The sequence below is a fragment of the Papilio xuthus genome, unplaced genomic scaffold (assembly GCF_000836235.2).
Source record: "Papilio xuthus unplaced genomic scaffold, Pxut_1.1 DF827542.1, whole genome shotgun sequence".
In the NCBI taxonomy this organism is placed as follows: Eukaryota; Metazoa; Arthropoda; class Insecta; order Lepidoptera; family Papilionidae; genus Papilio; species Papilio xuthus.
In genome coordinates, this window is record NW_013531107.1 from 165,597 (window position 1) to 186,896 (window position 21,300).

The window sequence follows — 21,300 nt, forward strand, 5'->3', positions numbered from 1 at the left end:
TGTCATAGAGTAACGATTTTTGGATAAATTAAACAAGGAGTTTATATTTAATTTTATTTGAAGTGTTTCATTAAACAATCTGTGGCTTCAAAGAGTAACGGCTCGTAGACTTGCCACTGAATAATGTTGTTCTCATTATGAGTAATAACATTTGTGTTACTGAACATCAATAGATTTTTATATAAACATTGTTGTCTGTAAATTGTTTATGAACGCGTGTAGCGGTCGGGTCATCGTTCGAGTTTCTGTGTGTTACATTCATCAAAATACTTGTATAAAAGTAGTGTTATCTCTCTCATTCACTTTAGAAAAAAAGAGGGACAAAATATATAGTGTCATGGCAATCAAATTTCAGTAATACTATCTTCCGTCTTATCATTTTTGCAGTCTATACGTTCGGATTCAATTACAATTTTGCATCATTTACCGTGGGTTAAAATATATTGTTATCTCTGTTTCGTCAAAGATAAAAGACAGGGATAACGATAAGGTTTATACAGAGATTTTGGTATCAAAAAGCGTGTGGTTACTTTTATGTTTATTATTTTTACTGATTACTTTACTCGTTTACGATATTTTATAATCGAATTGATAGAAATGTTAAATGAATAACAATTTCCTGTGTTTTTAAAGATCAGTTGAAGTCTAATTCATATTAAATTCGTAGAATTCAAATATGAAAAACAATTTTGTTCCAAACATAATACAGATTTATAAGCGAATTGGACAAAGGATTTCTTAACAAAGCTTCGAGCGAGTTTTTGCTTGATTAAAAGATTTTAGTAAAAAGTCTCTTCGTAGAAGTCGTGTTTTCAACGTCTTGAAAAAAATTACATTGATTTTGTCGTTGAACGTTCATAGAGTTCACTTCAACAGAATTTTGTCTCTGCAAACCTTACTAATATTATTAATGCGACTGTTTGAATGGATGTTTGTTTGAAGGTATCTCCAGAACGGCAGCATGGATCTGGACGAATACACATAGGCTAATAATGATGTATCTTTAATTCCGCGCAGAGTCGGGCGACAGATACTAAGTTATAAAATGTTTATGAAAAAATGTAGTTTCTTTTAATTCGACATTTGTGTTTTACTTAGTCTTTACACTTAATGTGAATTTGATATTAACCCTTTTAAGAATAACTGTTGCCCTAAAAAATAAAAAAAAAAAAGAAACTCGCGCCAAATAACAAAGAATAAATCATAGATCTCAGTTAGATGATAAATTTTCTAAAACATCGAAAACTTAATGAGCGTTTAATATGCATATGTAACTTTACACCACAAATACTTAAAGAAAATGTATGACCGATGTTATTTAAAAGAATGCCAACAATTTTCTAACATCGTTCACACACTTGTATGATTTACACGCATAGCTGTATGGAAGAGTAATTACATTTGAAAGTAACTATAAAATATTTGAACAGAACAGAAGGAATTGGTCATTCCATTTTGGGAATAAGCACTGCTGCTCGAAATGTAGATTAGAGAAGTATTAAAATATTTTTCTTACATTTTTAATGTTCCGTACCTCGCAAGGAAATAAACGGACCCCTAATAGGATCACTTTGTTGTACCTCTGTCTGTCAAGACCCTTTTTCTCAGTAACGCGTGAAGGTATGAAGCTGGAATTTATATCAAATACTCAGGTCTTCGGTACCTTGGTGCTGTGAAAAAATATAACTTCTAAACCAACACAATCAAAAGATACAACCGTTTATGTCACAAGTTTACGCAAATTTCGCACTTATAATATTAGTAAGATTTCAACAGTTTTACTCGACACAAGTTTCGTGACTTTGAACTTCTACTGTTTTTATCTGTCTTTTCTAAGACAGTGGAATAGTCTTCCGTCAGTGGAAACCCCCTGGAGCGTCGGTGGCTCAGTGGTCAAGCACTTGACTTGCAATCTGCAGGTCCTGGGTTCGAATCCCGCCATGTACCAATGTGTTTTTCGATTTCCGATTTACATATGTACATTTATCCGATGTTCTTACGGTGAAGAAAAACATCGTGATGCAACCTGCACATATCTAAGAAGAAATTCCAAAGATATGTGTGAAGTCAACCAACCCGCACTTGGCCAGCGAGGTTGACTATGGCCTAAACACCCTCAACTTAGGGTAGGCTCCGAGCCCCTCGGTGGGGACGTATAGTGAGCTGATGATGATGATGAAGTGAAAACCCATTATATTTTAGTAAATCGTCATTGCCTCCTAGGATTGATCCTTAAATATTAATTTTTAAATTCAATCAATTTAAGTTATCCGATGAAAAGTCCGTTATATATGTTAACATATTAGCTTCACCGACTTATAAATCTAGATATTATCTCATGAGAACGGCAAACATTTTTCGCGCTGATAACATCTCGTTTGATAACACGCATGTTTGCTAACCGTTATAAACATGACTAAACTGAGACTTATCTTAACAAAGTTTGGCATTTGCGAGATTTTTCGACTTAGCTAGAAATATTGGTAGAAAATACACAGCGGCATCATAAGCCTATGTGTTCTTCCAGACTATGCTTTATGCATATGCCAAATTTCATCGACATCCGTTCAGCGGTTCTGGAGATACGTTCAAATAAATATCCATCCATCCAACAATCTAAACATTCGCATTTATAATTATAGTAAGAAATATTTGTAGTATGTTTTTTAAGTATGAGGATTTTAACTATAAAACACAAATTCAATTTGTCACATGAATACATCAAATCAACCGAGTAGCATTTATCTAAAATTTGGTTACCACCTGAGCTCTCACGAGAGCAATATTTACAATTCTTTTATAAAGTGTAGCTAATTTATCTTTGCGAGGGGTTCGGAGTAAACGTTTCGATGAAATCTGCGCCCGAACAAGTGGTCGGGAGATATTGTATAATTTATACACGTAGAAAAAAAATTGCCTCGCCCTGTTTACGCTTCTCTTGTTGATTTTACGCGGGACCGACTTTATTATAGCATTTAATATGTCTCTCTCTAATACCAGTATTAAAAAGGGATAGCAGATTTTATAATGCATGGCTTGGGATATTTTTCTCCACGAAATACACTGAAGTGTTTGACTCATACTTTATCCTTTGCATTTAACAAAATTTGTGCTATAGACATTTAAGTTAATCTTAAAAATAATTTTTTTGCCCAAAATTTGTTAAAAAAAACTGCTTGAAATAGTAAAAAATAGACACTAAAACCTACACCTTGAGCAAACAATCTGTAAAATCTGTTATAAGAAATAGTTAACAACACTAAAAGTCGAGTTTATTGCAGATTTTCTTAGAACGTTGTTCCAATTTCACGGGTCTTTTACGAATTTAATGATAACGGAGTCAAAGTTGTTCGTTCGTGCTAAATATCAAATAAGTTTGAAACGATATTCGTCAAAAAAAAAACATGTTACATCTATGATAAAGAATGTAAGAAAAATCTAATTTGTTATCGTTTGTTATATTGTTCATTTATTGCAGTAATAACTACGGATAAATGTACATATGTAAATCGAAAATCGAAAAACACATTCGGTGCATCACTAGATTATCCAAATTAACCATAAATGGTAACTTAAGTCTAATTTAATTTCTTAGTTATGTGCAATTTTATTATGTTAGTTATTGTTTCTTGGTGTAATCTGTGTTACCTATAATAATAAAAAAAAAACTTTTCTTTCTTTCATTGGTACATGGCGGGATTCAAAACCAAGATCTGCAGATTAAACGTCAAGTGCTTAACTCCTGATCCACCAACGCTCACATATATGTATGTGTGTAGTTATTTCAAACATACCATTGACAAAGGGGTGTTTTGATGTGACAGGATATCTCGTACTTACCTGAAATAATAAAAAAAATACGGTTAGAAAATCTAATTAACGACTAGGCCCTCTCTCTCTCTCTCTCTCTCTCAAGGTGCTTCTCCATTTAATGGTGGATGGCCGTCAGCTCAGTGACTAGGTCCAAAAAAATTAAATTAAATTTTATAGTAATTTTTTTGTTTGCAACATTTTAAGTCATTGTTAATCGTTGTTTCGTACAAAGATTTGAACAAAAATGTTTTATACAAAGTGTCTGGAATAATGTTAAAATAAATTATTCAAAGTTTATTTGATTCCGTAATATAAAATGTTTCATAGGTCATTTACGATTTATAAAAACGTTTCCCCTCGTACTATTTTTATAATTTTAACTAACCGTAAACTAACACATAAATTTAACGGCTCCTAGTTTATGCTTATTCGTCATTAAAAAGCATAGAGTAAAGCAATAAACAGAGGTGTCAAAATAAATTACGGAATAGTAATGATTTTTTTTACTTATACATAAAACTTGAATAATACTTTAGTGTAGGCGTTTACATGTATATGTACGTCATAAAAGTATGGCCGAATAATAAATATATTAAAATGTAAAGCAGTACTTTATAATAGTGAGATTTTAACGATGAAGACGCCATATTGTTTTTTTTTATTTCGGACATAATTACCATAAGTTAGTAATATTTAAGTTTAAGACTAGTGTTGATACGCGAGGAAACTATTTTTTCATTATATAGTCATATTAACATACCATATTCGCATGTTAGTCGCGGAGACAGCGTTCTCACAAATTTAAAAAAGATAAACAAAATTCATATAATTCCTAACAGGTGGCAACACTTCAAGTCAAATCAACACCGATATTAATCCCTTAAGATAATTCGTAGCGATATAAAGCGAAACGGATTGTAAGAGACATGCCTTTTGATACGAGATCGCATTCAGATCATTCTGCAAATACGACACCATTAGTACGGAGCGCAATGAAATAAATTAACCTGGCACGTATAATTACAAACCCACGCTGAAGAAAAAGCAACTTGAATGTCACAATCCGTGAACAACCCACGCATCCGTCCCGGTACGACAAGTGAACCGGACTGTTTACACTAAAACTTATCTTAAACTGGTAACCAGGCTATTGCCACGAACAGTTTAACATAATGATTTTAATTTAATAGAATTTAATTAAAAACTAAAGCTCGCCCGCGACATCCTCAGAACAGTATTAAAAAAATCTTGTAATATTCCAGGATGCATTAGCTATCTTCCCACTTAAATCGGTCCATCGGTTCCGTAGATTATCCGGACTAACACGGCCTTTTGGACACAAACCTACAGACAGACAGACGGACAAAAATTTTTATTAAAGAAATATCCAGACAGATGTAACCTATCGTATATTTTTTAACAGTAAAAATTACCAAAGACCAAAAAATTTTGTTACGCTCCGTCTAAATTTACTCTATGACACGTTAGTGTCCGGTGTATATCGAAAAATTGTGGCGGGCTAATTAAAGTATCCGGATTTGCATTGGTACGATAAGTGGTAATGAGGCAGCGTGCCGGCGCCTGACTGTACTAGGTGGCGCCACTCTCTTGCACAAGATATCACGCAATCTACTATCATAGATCAATGTTATTTTTTGCGCAGACACCTCACTTTGAAGTCGAGTTGCTCATTAGAAATCTTATCTTAAATAGACTTAGTTACAGTATTTTTGTTTACTTATAATTGATTGTGAAGAAATGACATTAATTTTTATTCCCTTATATGCATTTTGTATATGATTTTTGCTGGATAAGGTAGTGTTTATGTTTTCGTAAATCTATAATTTTTAGTTAAATAGATTCTATATCTTTGTTCATTATTCCTTTAAGCCTGGATGTTGACTTGTGATTTTAATTTTATTAGTACGTTGCAAATGTTTTACGACAATCACTCTACATGTGAAGTTTACTCTATGGCCTTATTATTGAAAGTAAACTATATTACGAAGTGGTATAAAATATTGATACATTTTAAAGAGCCAATAGCGAAATGGTTTAGTTTATGACACTGTCAGTTAAACATAAGATCGTAAATTCGAATCCGCTATTCAGTTATTTTACTATAACTGTAAATATTCCTATAAGCTTCAGTTTTCTTGAAATATATGGCTGTAATATAAATATATAGTAGCTAGTTAATATTTCACATTGATATAAAAGTCTTTAGTAAGAAGTACAGTTAGGTGCAAATTAATTTTAAAATCAATTCCAAGTCTGTAACATTTGGTCAATAAAGTACTTTAACTATAATCTGTGGTTGGGTTGCTATACACAAAAAATATAGTACTTTTATATCTATACTTTTAGAAGTAAATATCAAGAAAAAACTATTTGACTTGATATATGTTTTCATTTAATCTTGTCATTCTATTATCGCCACTTTAAAGTTATCTAATAGAAAAGTAACAAAAGAAAATCCATTTATAAATGCAATATCTGGAAACTAAGCGGCATCATAAAAACGCGCCTCGCGATGCTCTGAAATAAAGTTAATTGCTCGTAAATAGTCGAATGTCCTGCGGGCGCCATCTTGAATCGTGCGTTTGACAGCCCCCCGCCATTTTGAGACTTGCATTTGACAGCACGAGGGAGTCGCATTTCAAACACGATTTATTGAGGTTAGTATTTAATCTGTATTTTAATGATTTGATTTTAATATTATCTTTAAACAAATAGTTATTGCAAATCATATTTGTAGGGTTTTATGTCGCTTGCTCTGTTTATTTGGGTCAATTAAAGTACATTAAATTCTTGTTTATAGATGGATCTGAAATTTGGAACACGCCATAGTTCTAATGACAATACTATATTTTATGAAAAAAATATTTGTGTAATTGTGTTAAGAATCATTTTAATTTAAAGTTAATTTGTTAATTTCGTGTCAGTTAACACGAAAACAATTATAAGTAACTGGGCGTAGCCATTGTAGGCGGAACCTCTGACCTGTAAATTACGTCCGAGTTAATGTCCATTATTATAAGGTTTCACGTGATATAAGCCATGTGCCAAACAAAGTAATGTCGCGTGCGAATAAACAGGAAGTTGATTTATCATTTTATTACGACACTTGGAGAAAATTAATGTCACGTAATAAACAATTATTAAACAGAATCTCATTAAAAACCATCCACAATATTGCTTGCTTGATATAGTCCAAAGATTTTATATATTTTTTAAAATATTTAAATGCGCATGTGCAATATACCGCAGAGTTCGCAGCACTAGCTGGAGGGATGTCTTGCTCCACCGCTTTAATAACACGACCACACATATTATAGTCGTGAAGTGGAAGTAAGGAATGCCTAATTTTGAGTAATTTGGATGTGTCCTTGAAGCCAACATCTTGTTCTTTATCCCTTCTTACACCTAATAAGTTAAAGATGCAGACTATAGGAAAGGGAGTCTCCTGTTCTGTATCTTCTTTGTCCATAAAAAGTAGGCTAAGCATCTGCAACTTTCTAACTTGTCACAATCTTCTCTATTTTACCGATATCATGTAGGAGTTTGTTTTGATATTAGTGGCTTATTCTATAAAAAATGGCCGATGCACAGATGTGTAAACCTCACTCTACCTACTTGTAGAAATAAAAATAATCAAATCTGGAACGAAGTCGTTAAATGTAGGATACTTAATAAATATGTTATTTAAGAGTACGTACACTAATTCAATGTAAGTCAAACTAGAAGCATTTGGATGATGGCCAGCTAGTCAGGCAAATGTTTGTGTTGTCCGTCTCTACATCTTAATTGGAAAAAGTTGTGTAACTGATAGATATGGCGATCTTCCAACTGTTACTTTGTGAAAGATTCATGCCAAAGTGTTATAGACTGGAAACTTTGTTAGTTCACGGAAGCACGGTCGAACGATTTAGTAATATTGGTAAGTTTTTGAAATTTGATTTTACGTTATTATTTGTTGAAGCTACGTAATTGACATCTCCGGTCAACACAATAGAAGTGTTACTGAACAGCTTTACCAGGCTATTGTAGAAGTATTCAAAATAAGTTTTAATATTAATTCCATTCCTCTGATTATTAACAAAATAGACGGAGATAGCAACTAATTTTCGTTCAGGGTCAAGGATAACAGCAATCATTTAACACATGCGTTACTAACCCTATAGTATATTCAATTCGCGGACAGGTTGACGCAAAGTTCGATGCACGGGTGTCGGTCGATGTCGGAATGTAAGCAGGCGCCGGTTCAATCCCCGTGGGTGTTAGTGAAGGGACACGCTGTTATTTATAGAAAAACCTCGCTCACCTGTTCAAACTCCTTTCGGCTAGTAGTTAATTGCCTATATAATTAAACTAAATTAAACTGTTTTATGATTTGCAAATATTTTTATTTGATGTCTAGATTCCTGCCCACCCCACTACCACCACTTTAAAGATAGGACTTTAAGTCATTCAGTCTATATTCCTGCGGTTATTAATTCAGTTTATTTGGATACATATTTAACGTTTACTCGCGTACTTATAACAGCAATTGTTTTTGTAACACGAAGAGATAAACATTTAGAAATACGAGTGCGATATAAAAATGTGATATAAAAGTAATAAAAAACATAAAGGGACATTTATGATGACTACATAATAAGCCTGTAAACACGAGAACACACAGATAATAAACTTATTATGGTTAATAATTCACTAACATGGCTATTCAGCTTTACACCATCAATTAAATGATAACAGACCATCTTAAAATGAATGATAGAGTTAAGGACTCAGCAAAGCAACAAATGCGAAAAGTGCGGGATATCTGACTGATATACAAATCATCTTTAAGCAATTTAAACTTTAACAATCGAAATAATCAACAATAGTTCTTAAGTCTTTAGCAATAAGGTTTTATATTATGCTGTTAAAAGGTTGTAAAATCCTGGCGCCTGATCTAGTCTCACGGTACACTCGCCTACACAAGTTATGCAGCGTAGTCTAGCATTTATTAATATGGTTATAAGAAACTTGGGTGTAGATGGTATAAATTTTAAGTATTATTATCTATTGCGTAATATTATATTATTTAAGATGCTTGAAACGTTTGCAATGTAATATCATTTGTAATATATTAAATATAATATGCACGGAAGAGAGAGGTGTGAAAACATTTAATTGAGAATTACTACATACCCAGTAAAATTACAAATAGAATTAAATTATATTCTAAACTATAGAGTGTTCACGTTTTAGAATCTTTTGATTTTTATAGTTGTAGGGAAGCAATGCGAAGCGTAGGTATTAAATATTTTTATGAGTTATGCGTGTATGGTAACCATAATTTACAACTAATATACCAAAAAATAATTGAAAATTATTATTTTTTTTTACTCTTTAACAATCTTTGTTCGATGTCCTTTAAAATATTTTTTAAAGTACTCAGTCCACGCGGGATTAAAAAAAAAAGTAAGCCTATGTGTTCTTCTGGACTATGTCAAATATCATCGAGGTCAAAGCAGCCATTCTGGAGATAGTTTCTACCAATCATCTATCCATACATCTAAATATTAGTAAGATTGCCTTACAGTTCACAAATTCGGATTGTTTTTAATTAGACGTAAACCAAATAAGTGAACACACGACTTAATATTAGGTCAATACTTCTTATAATCCGCTTACATTGTAGTTGCATTAAGATTTCTGAGTGTACCGTTATTTAGATCCAATCTTTAAGAAGCTGTTCGCGAAAAAACGAAGACAAGAAATGTAGTTAGCATAAATACGTCGCTAATGACATTTCTTAATCTTTTAAAGTGTTCATTCATATAATTAATTTGTCCGTATTATATTGTTTAAAATAGTTGCTTCGATTTTTAATATCTTTTAATTTTTAAGCTTATTTAAAAACTGGTTTTCGCCCGCGACTCCGTCCGCGCGGATTTAAAAAAACATAATTAGTAGCCTATGTATTCTTCTAGACTATGTTCTATATGTATGCAAAATTTCCTCGTGATCTGTTCAGTCGAACTGGTGATACCTTCAAACAAACATCCATCCATCTAAACATTCGCATCTGTAAGAAGTAAGATATTTTGCATTTAACATTTAATAAAGATTTCCTATGTAGACAATGAAATATAACTTTCAGATGTTATTCAAAACTTCTACGCTGGTTCTAACATTAATTCCGAAGTGTCAAGGCTTTACAAGGATCACTGTCATGTCCCCGAGAAAGCTTAGCGTGTCCTGAAGGATAGAGACGGATAAGTAAAGTACAGGATGGCTCAGAGACCACCCAGATCAAAACTAGTATCAGTCGCTATGGGCAAACAATGTCATTTTCATCATACGTTCATCATACGTACTGGGTATTGTGAATTAAATATTTTTTTAGCTTCATAAAGTTACATATGAACTTAATGGTTCGTAACGTATACCGGACATAAGTCAAACTAAATTACGACAGCTCACTAGCGCCCCCATGTCAACGTCAAAAACTGTCGCAAGATCCTCTTTGTCTCTCTTTGTAGTGTAGCTGTCATGTCATTTGTTTCCTTTTATGTCATTTTCTATGTCTAAGTAGGTTTCATATATATTATGACAGAAACAATCGCGATAGCAGCGCCTCTCAGCGGTTTAAGATATCTTTGTTTTACTAGATGTGGCTTAATGATGCTTTGAACGTCTTTATTGACAGGACTGATCATTGTAATATGTCTTTTTTATTTTGTAGACCATAAATGTTACATTTTAAATTAAAAAATATAAATAATGTAGCTGTATTCTATGTATGTGGTGCAATTTGTCAAGCACATGTAAAGCTGTGCAGCTATTGTCAAACAAGTCGGAGGCGAGCATGTTTATGGCGGACTATATATTAACATGTGCCGTGCTAGCCCCGCAATATATTCAAAGTCGTAATTATACGGGGCCAGTTGCGTCCTTTGAATTATGTATACCAGTGCCAGCGGCTAAAATCCTGCTCGTTGGATTTTATACAACCAAAGGGCAGATATGTGTAGTTGAGGACGTTTATTTCCAACCCATTTCGATGAAATGTCATTTGCATCGCGTAGAAACTTTTCATAGCAACATTTAGATGTGTCACAAGAGGTCTTATAGTAACAGTTTGCAGATGTTTGTACTATGTGTACAGTACGCCGTTGTTGTTACGAATTGGAACTCGTTATAAGCTGAATATAACCTGAACGAAGGCATCGCTTCAGTATATAATCCCAAAACTGGATAATCCCGAAGGATTTCTAAAGCTATCCTAGAATTTGTAGGTTGGCCACAAGTTTCGTCGGACTTGTCCTGATACGATTATAAAAATGTATTTTTCGTTAAAATATAAATATGAATTTAAAAGATATGTAGCATAGAAAAGTAACTTTCAAGTCACTTGCTATCGAGCTCTATATTAGGTAAAAACTAGTAGTAGCACCAAAGATAAATCCCAAATTAGAAAGTACTGGCTTTGTGGGCAAACCTTAATTGGAAATTGAATAGAAACCAACACAAACGTTACGACGACACTCTAGGTCATTATATTGTCTTTATATATCAGTACAGATAAAACTTTAATTTCAGAAAAGAAAACAAATAAATGCAATTACATAAATTAAATTAATTTACATTTAAATTTTTAAACGTCACAGAAATTAGGACAGAAAAAGTGCTTTAAATATTTTCGATAACAGAATATATTTTAAAGATTTACGAATATTATTTCCTACCCATTCATGAAATGTCATTGATAATTCGTGTACGTTATTCAATCTTAAGTGGAAGCGATTTCATTTATTGCATATTGTAAAAGTCCCACAAATTGTCAAATATATGGTGTTCCTAGTAAAGTCGGTAACGCACGGGTTACGCAACAGTGGTGTGGGAACTGGAGTGAATTACCGGAGCAGTTGCTACGACTTAGGTCGTTATGAAGAATAATGACATGTGAAAGTGGTACATTACCGATCGATGCCGACCCGCCTTTGTTTGAGAAAGCTCACAAGTATCAGCTCTTTATTATATCCGGGATACTTGTAGCCAATTTAAATATTAAATATCGGTGTGTATAGATATCAAATGCTACTTTATCAGCACAGGTCTTAAAAGTCAAGCTGTAGTGACAATTGAAAAGTCCAATAATATTCTTAACCGATTGTCTTTATAAAGGATGTTCTTTGAAATAAAGTAATGGGGTATTTTTCTAGAATATTCGGGTGTGGTCACCAAATTCGATTTTGTATATTATCTACGTAGATTTAAGATTCATATTGATATTTATATAGTGGACTACATATGTCTAATTCCACTTATATCAAAGAAATATTGCTCCCGCTTCCTGCTTTGTCTCGGGTCCAGCGTTCGCGACCACTCAGACCGTGTTGCCGTCAAGTGGACAGCAGAGCGGTCCGGTGGCCCTTCAAACCATTATTATATTACCCACTTTAAACGGACCGACAAAATTATATTTATTTGTTAGAAATGGACTACGTGCCGTACTCTTGCTTGGCTTGAGTGAAAGGAAAATAAAACATGCATTTCAATGTAAATTAACAATTGTGTATTACCTATTATATTACCCTTTGTCTCTTTTCTTCCACTCAATGATGTTTTAGTGAAATGGATGATATTATGCAATGTAGTTGCACGCGTTAATCTTAAAAACAATTAAATAAATACGTCATTAAATTATAATCCGACATATTTTAAATTGGAGATAAGAATCATTAAAAAGTTGCATGCTAGAATTTTACAATTTAAATATGTGCAACACATTTAGATTGTAAATCTCGCTCAGGCTTCGTCGTGCAATATGCGGTTTTGTCGTTTCAAATTATTGGATAATTTGTGTCGTACCGAGCTGCATCCTTACCGACGTATTATGCAAATATTCCGATAAGCTCGAACCAAGAACGTCGCAGTTTCGGCGACACAAAAAGCTTTTTAGATCGAAATCCTTTACTACCTAAGAATACCCCTTTCAAAGTTTAAAGGAAAAGCACTACGGACCGATAAGTACGAAGGAACGAGACGTACAAAGAAGCAGCTTGAAGCTTTCTTATGAAAACGTTTAGGAATTTAATTAAAGTTCCATTTTTAAAACATTACCTTTTTAACTTTTAAAATAAAGAATAATTTCAAGATTAACTTAGTTAAATCATAATCGGGAACATCACGTATTGATTAAGAAATGTTATATATAATCTTACTAATGTTATAAATGCGAATGTTTAGATGGATGTTTGTTTCAAGGTATCTCCAGAACGGCTGAACGCATCTCGATGACATTTGGAATACATATAGAACATAGTCTGGAGGAAAATATAAGCTACTATTTTTTTTAATTCCGCGAGAACGAACAATAACATCGAAGTGCAGGCGTACTTGCAGTTGTGAGTGCATTAAACAATGAAATACGGGAATTACTATGACCTTGTGATCTTCATTGCAGGAATTCTTTATCTTTATTAAGAGTTCCTGCAATGTATGTAATACTAGCTATCGCTCGCAACTCTGTCGGAGAGAAATAAAAAACATAATTAGTAGCCTATGTGTTCTTCGAGGCTATGTTCTACATCTATACCAAATTTCATCGAGATCTGTTAAGTTCTGCAGATAACTTCTAACAAACATTCATCTAAACATTCGCATTTATATTATTAGTTAGATATTCTGTATTTAAGATTTTTGTCTATTTCTAGATTATTTTTTTTTAATTAAAGGATTTAATATTTGTCTAGTCACTGTCACGGAGTATGGCTGTATTTTTTAAAGCAGTTTATTTCTCGATGTACAAGCAATACTATCTCTACTATACTATCTATTAGATATTATGTTGCCTTTAATTTATTTATAGAAAGGAAGCAAAACTTGTCAAGGAATTTAATTACATTACCACTTATATAATGTTTTTATAAGGTCTGTAACAAATGCGTATATACAGTCATTAAGTGCATGGGGTCTATAAAACAGTGATGGCGCCTGCAAACCAGTTTTAGTTGCCCGATGATAACGACCCCGTCTGTCTCCAAGAGTATATTGTAAAGATGTTATATTTTCGTAGTATATATTATCATGCAAAACATAAATACGACCCAAATTATACATTCTAAAACTAACAATTTATTAATTAAAAGTTATATACCGCGACTCCGACGACGAGGAATTAAAAAAACATAATAAATAACATATGTGTTCTTCCAGAATATATTCTATATGTATGCTTAATTTAATCGAGATTTGTTCAGCCGTTCTGGAGATACCTTTAGACACATATCCATCCATCCATCCATCCATCCATAATATTAGTAGGAGGCAAATTTGTCATTGGATAGGTTCCATTCATGGTATCACAGGTATTAATTTTAACAATACAACGATAGATTTATCTATATAGAAGGCGAATACCAGAACCGGCCTCACAGAGAAATATGTAAGTACTAGAAGATAATAGAATTTTTTTACATACAAACAACATTCACAGACTTTTGGTCCGTACTGTATTTATTCCTTATGCTAAATTAAAATAGTGATTTTTTTTAATTAACATAATTTTCCTTCTTTTTGTAGTTGTAAAACCTGTGGTCATGGAGGGAGGAGTGTTACGGACTTTACCGATATTCACAAGTCCCTCCACGATCGCTGCATCTCTATTCCGTAGGGTCATAGATAATAGATTTCAAACCAATCCAACCAAACATTGTTGTCTGTAAAAAGAATTGTCATAAAACGCGATGAAGATGTAAGAAACTTGATATCAACACTAAGATAAAAATGAAATATAGATGTAACCATTGTAGATAAGAATAGATGGACATCAAATATACACAAATGATTTCATTGAAGATACGTACAAATAGGTGTTTGCGTCATATGCATTTAAACGAAGAGATTCGAAATTTAAAATGCATTCGAGGTACAAGAAATTGTTGCACAGATTATGTAGTCATCGTTGGATAAATGTAATAAAGATAAGTGAGTTTTACGACTGAATGTTAGCACACCTATAGATGATACGTTCGATTCCGTTAGCGGAGTCAATACACTTAATTTGCATAATCGAGGCGTATTGGATCGGAGCACGGGCAAATTATCGTTAAATTACGGGCTTCGAAATGCAACGATTGCTGATGTTATTTGATCGAGACTTTCGAATGCCTATTTCTGAAATTTTATACTTTATATTTTATTATTAAATGATACGTTTATGTTTTGTAAGATTATCGCCTGTTTGGTATTGAAATTATCTTTTATAGACACAATGATCAAAACCCAGAAGAAATTCAGATAATAATGTTAATCATCATCAGCTCATTATACGTCCTCATTGAGGAGATCGGAGCCTACCCTAAGTCACGGGTGATTAGGCCATCAACCACGCTGGCCCAGTGCAGGTTGACTCCACACATATCATTGAATTTCTTCTCAGATATGTGCAGGTTGCATCACGATGTTTTCCTTCACCGTAACAAAGTCTGATAAATGCACATATGTAAATCGAAAAACACGTTGGTACATGGCGGGATTCGAACCCAGGACCTGCAGATTGCAAGTCAAGTGCTTGACCACTGAGCCACCGACGCTCTATTACATGCATTCAATAATGTTAATAAAACCCAGAAATTAAAAAAACGTGATCTAATCTAAACAAATTTCTCAATTACTACTTTACGATGTTAAATTTTTAGTCAGGCAAAGAATATCCAAAAACATGAATGTGACTAAAAAAACTAACTTCTTTTTTTAGTTCCTTCAAATTTGTCAAACAAAAGGATTCTAAAGTGTGTTGAATTTAAAAAAATAAAACAAAGCTAGCATGTACTTTCAGAGTAAAGACATTTGTAGTAGTGACGTACGACTGCGGCGTATCGCAACCTAATTCCTTTGCTGTCTTTATACAGAGAATTCTCATCCTCACTTTGTTGGTATCCCTCGCATTTGTACAAAGGCTTTTGCTTTTCTTTATACTCTAGCTCACTTCTGGAACGTTGTGATTCTCGTATCCTTGCAATTTGTCGTACTTTGCAGTGTTCATTATTGTTTTCACTAATATTATATTCCTGTCTTTTTTTACACTTGTTTGTTTAAATAATTACATAAGCTACATGTGTCTTTTACTTGTTTTCCTTATTTTATTTCTGAGACCAAAATCTTTGTAAATACATATTATCATCCCTATCATTATCTTTGACAAAACAGAGAAGGCAATAATCTTTAAACCGGGATTGTGATCTGAAAAAGTCACGATTACTGACGCTTCTCTTTAGACTATATCCTTTTGTGATATTGTTGGTGTTAACCCTGGGAATACTGGGAGTACCAGAACTCTTTATTTTTGTTTTTTTTTCTCTTGTACAAAAAAATATTAACTCTGTTTTTAGGGTTCCGTACCTCAAAAGGAAAATAAACGGAAACCTTATAGGATCACTTTGTTGTGTGTCTGTCAAGAAGAACCTTTTTACCTTTAAGATAATCAAAGGTTGCCTATCTGATATTGTACAAGGTTTTATAAGAACTAAAACTTAGTCTAAGTTGGATTGTTTCACTTAACTAAATGATTACAATCTTTATACAGGGTGTCATAATTTAGTAAACACTGTTACATCAAGATCTGTCGAAGTAATCTATTAACAATTAGTATATGATATACATTTTGCTCGTTCCAATGACTTCACGGCTTTTCGTTATTGGTAAACTTTCGGATTGCATATTCAACGCAATCTTGTTGTGTGCGAATTGACATTTTAACTGTAAACAGATACTAAAGATACTTCAACTACAACTACCTTTAATAAACTGTTTAGTATTACTTAAGTAAATAATATTAGTCAGTTGAATTTAATGATATTCAGAATGATTATTTTAAAACATCAATTATGTAGCTAACCGTTGGTTTCTAAGACCCAAATAACTGTATTAGACATATCGCCATCCTTGTCATTATTTTTAACAATACAGAGATAATTATGTTTTAAACGGGGATTTTGGTCTCAGAAACCCACGGTAAATAAATTTATGGCAACTTAGTTTGAAATTTAAAACAGTCACCTTGTTTAGACACTATAGTTTGCTTCGTAAACCTAAAACTTGTAACCTTTTTATAAGCTTTTTTTCCTAATTTCTTTCCTACGACAAAACACGATGTAGTCTTGTTTTTTCGTTGTAATTACAGCCTTTGGAAGACTAAAGGCGAGTTACTAAGAAATTCCTTGTAACCCTTGGCTTTGCATCTAGTTTGCAGATAAAACTTTACTAAAGGGGGACCCTGGAGAGCGCAACGTATTTAGGTAAAAAGTCTTGAAAATTTATTGAGATGTAGGTAGCCTTAGTTTATATTTATAGGAAGGAAGTAAATATTTCAAATTTTAAGTTCTCAATTGAAAATTTAAATTCTCAAAAATACTAAAAAAATAAAAACGAGGGACTGAATGCTACTAAATTCCTTTTTAGAAAACTAATTAACACTAACCCCATTGTGATAACGTACCTATTAAAGCAAATTTAAAGTTACTTAAACAAAAGGGTCTTGACAGACAGACAAACGGACAACAAAGTGATCCTATAATGGTTTTTTCCTATGAGGTACGGAACCCTAACAATTTATATTAAAAGTACACAATTATTATTATAAGTTAAATTAACGAAGTTAGAAATAATTATAAGTTTTTGTACTGGTTGTGCTATAAAAGTTGTAAATAATTTTTCTCATCCACACTACACAGGCTGTTTCAAAAAAGAAAAGATTAACATGTTAATTGCAGTGCAATATACGAGTGTATTAAGAACAGGCGATATACTTATTTTTTATGGCGCTTAACATTTTTATTTTGTTCTGTCGGATAATCGACCTTTAAACGAATATAATGAATGGTTGAAATAAGTGGGTAATTCACCTGTATGACAGTCACTTTTATATGTCACTTAAACAATTCCTAAGTGTTGTTTTCTCTCACTAAATCGGTACTTAGGGAGTCTTAGTAATCAATTAACGATACGTAAGTGATGTTCAATACTTAAATTTTGTAATAAGAACGACTTTTAATATTTTTAAAGCGAACTTTTTAAAAATAAAATTTTGCACAAACCTCCTGTAGTTTTATTTTTGGTGACATGATTTATTTACAAGCGAAATATCGACGTAAACGAAAGTAAAGAATTCTCAACAATAAACATTTAAGCACTTTTTCCACTAATAAAATATCTGTAAAAGATTGTTTCTCTGAATGTTATTAAAAACGAATATTCGTCGAACAATTCCAACTTAATTCGTCGCTCGAAGGCAAAAATTTGCCACAATAATTATAGAATGCATTTTATCGTATTATTAGTGAAGCTTGCAAAAAGAGTGATAAAAGCAAACTTGTCCACCCACAGCCTCTGGCATTCCATTTAATATCGCTTGTTTATTGCTCTCTACTAGCTAGTTCTATCGACCTTAAACCCTATTTCCACTACTACGAATACCACACAACTATACCCGCGCACCATTTGTTCTATAATCAATTTCAGTCACCATGTCCAAAGTGGCATGCATTTCACAGTCGTTCTAGTGGAAATAGAGTCTTATGTTACTTGGCCGTGTTTTTACGGCGCTAAAACATCTTCAAGCAATAAATTATAACAATATCGACACTACTGAGTGCTTCCATTAGTAAAAATATTAAACTGTAAAAGAATAAAATGCTTGTATATGTGATAAAATAATATGACCTCGAAATAACAACGATCGTTTTGAGAGCGTAAACGTAATATGAACACTCAAGTAGCTGTTTCTTTCGAATATTTATATGAAAAGAAATCGCTTTATATTGTTAGTATACAGTGTATAGCGGCATATTCTAGTCCTACCCTTTTATGATATGGATGGAAAAGGGAAGTGGATTTCGACGGGGAAGGGAATGAACAGCAAAAGGAGATTTCTTTTTTCAGTCTTCACAACTATCATTTTAAGCTATTAAGAAATAACATCTGTCTACTTGTTTTTTTTTATAACAGAAGGGGCAAACGTGCAGCGGGAACACCGAGGTGTTCAAAGACGCCCATGGACATTAGCAATACCAAAGGAACCAGATGTTTGACAGCGGTCACTTTAGACAGTGGCCGATCGCTTGGTTGTTTTATTATGTTTTACAAAAATATGTTTATTTTAATATTTGTAGTAATTAAATTATTCAAATTTTCGTGAGACATTTTACTAAACTGATATAAAAAACGGCTAAACACTCACGTATATTCGTGAGTGCTAACTCATGCTCAGTGAGCAACTCATCCTGATGAAGGGCCCCCGATGGCCTCGAAACTAGTCGGTGCCGCCACCGGACGAATATACGTGAGTGTTTAGCCGTTTCTTATATCAATTTGTAGTAATTCTTCGGCATAACAAGATACATGTTTCAGGGAAGTTGGGTATGCTTAGCATGGCCGCGGACGAGAGCGAAAGCGTGCCCGTGGTCCCGTCCCGATGCGTCAGAGGGCGGTCAGGTTTTAGTGGGTATTCTGGTCACCTTCTGTGGCCGGCGAGTCCCACACTCCCTACGCCATTGCACCGCCCGGCGTAGGCGTGCGTAAATGCATTTCCTGACTATAAAAAAAAAAAGTTATACTTAGCATATTGAAGTCTAAATTCTTAACGGAATAAAATATTTCGATACAAAATATTGGCAGCGCAATACGATTTGGTGAAATAATTTCATATCGAAACGATGCAATTCCCTACAAACTTTTTCGTGAGCAGCTGCAGACGAAGTTGGCAATAAAAATTTTCATGTCATCTTTAAGTTTGTGGAATATGTTGCATTAGTTATTGCGTATTTATTTGAAAGTACAGCTTTTATAAATTCAGTGTAATTGATAATCAGTTACAAGGGAGTGGCGATGGCTCAGCGGTTAACTTGACTTGTAATTTGCAGGTTCTGGGGTACGAATCCCACCGTGTACTAATGTGTTTTTCAATTAACATAGGTATATTTGAAGTATATATTGTAAAGGAAAACATTGTGACGCAAACTTCACATATCTTCTTAGAAATTTAAAGATATATGTGAAGTCAATCCGAGCTGGGTCAGCATGGTTTACTATGGCCTAGTGACTGACTTAGGGAAGGCACCGAGCTCTTCAATGGATACGTATATGTGAATAAAGGGTCATTATATCTTTATCTACTATATTTTAAAATTTCATTTGATTAAAAACGTAATATTTTTCTATAGGTAAGCCTTAAGTGCTTTTTTATTTAATTTAATCTTTACAAATTGTTTTGAATGTATACTTTGTTTCACTTAATAATTTAATATCTTACAAAGTGGATGCAATTCAATTAAATGTAATTCATTGAGAGGAAAAGCTCCCTGCTGTTTTATCGGGACATTAAGCTTGTATTACACTGGTAGCGAAGCGAAAAATATCACATTACAATGTTTATTTCATAAAAGTAAGACGTAAATATATGAGAAAGAATCTTATCTAATATGGAAAAAACTCTACGTTTTTTTTCTTTACCTTAGTGTTTTTTTATCGTTTCTCTTCGCTCTAGGTTCGCTTTCACAGCTATGTACTACAAGGCTTAGAGTTATGGCATCGCGGGCTTCGCTTCACCGGTGGGGTGTCGCGATTATTGTTCCGATGAAAGGATATTGAGTTCAGGTGATATATTGTAAAGCGGGGAACTCTGATGCCACTAATTTATAGCGTTTAAGAAACGATAACAACTGGTACGTTTTAATTAAAAGTCTGTTGCATGCGTGTCATAATTTATACTGTAAATATTTAGTACTTTAGTAATAGAAATTTGTATTTCGTTCAATGAAAATTTAGTAAATTTTAGAAGATTTTGTGATTGACTTTTGCCTGTGATTCCTACCGCACGGAATTAAAAAAAAATAGTGGTAGGCTATGAGTTCTTCCAGACTATGTTCTACATCTGTGTCAAATTTAATCGAGATCCGTTTAGCCGTTTTGAAGATACCTTCTAACAAACATCCATCCTTTTTAACTTTCGCATTTATAATATTAGTATGATTAATCAACTCATAATGACATACTTTGTGTGTCATAAATTAAGTTTTAATTACAGGATTTAAGAAGACGAGAAGGGAATATGTATTCGTGTTTTACTCATTGCTAAATTTAATATTAAAATAAAAATCAGTATATATGTAGTACTATAAATCGATCTTACATACAGGTTGCATTGCTTATTTACGTTGGCTGTGAGCATTGCTCGGCCATGACCGTACTGAGGTCGTTCACGTTTACTCTGTAAAAACTCAAGCGAGAACAAAACGAATCTATAGAATTGTTCTATAGAGTTCAATGTTGCCATTGTAAAATTAAAAACAGATGTCAAAAAAAGTAGCTGTCGCCCGCAACTGTCCACGCAGTATTTAGTAAAAACTTAATAAGTAACCTATGTGTTCTTCCAGACTAAGTTCTACATTTATGCACAATTTTAGCGAGAGCCTTTGAACCGTTCTGGAGATA

At 33.2% G+C, this 21,300-nt stretch overlaps 1 protein-coding gene across 2 annotated transcripts in view; it reads right to left on the minus strand.

Moving 5' to 3' along the window:
• Window positions 1-3,699: 3,699 nt before the first annotated feature.
• The window catches only part of LOC106118982 (uncharacterized), a 178,290-nt gene continuing 160,689 nt past the window's right edge, over window positions 3,700-21,300 (minus strand). For both annotated transcript variants that reach the window (XM_013313783.1, XM_013313782.1), the window contains exon 3: window positions 3,700-3,840. In XM_013313783.1, coding sequence (XP_013169237.1) covers window positions 3,785-3,840 — 56 coding nt within the window. In that variant the 3' untranslated portion in view covers window positions 3,700-3,784. The remainder of the gene's footprint in view (window positions 3,841-21,300) is intronic.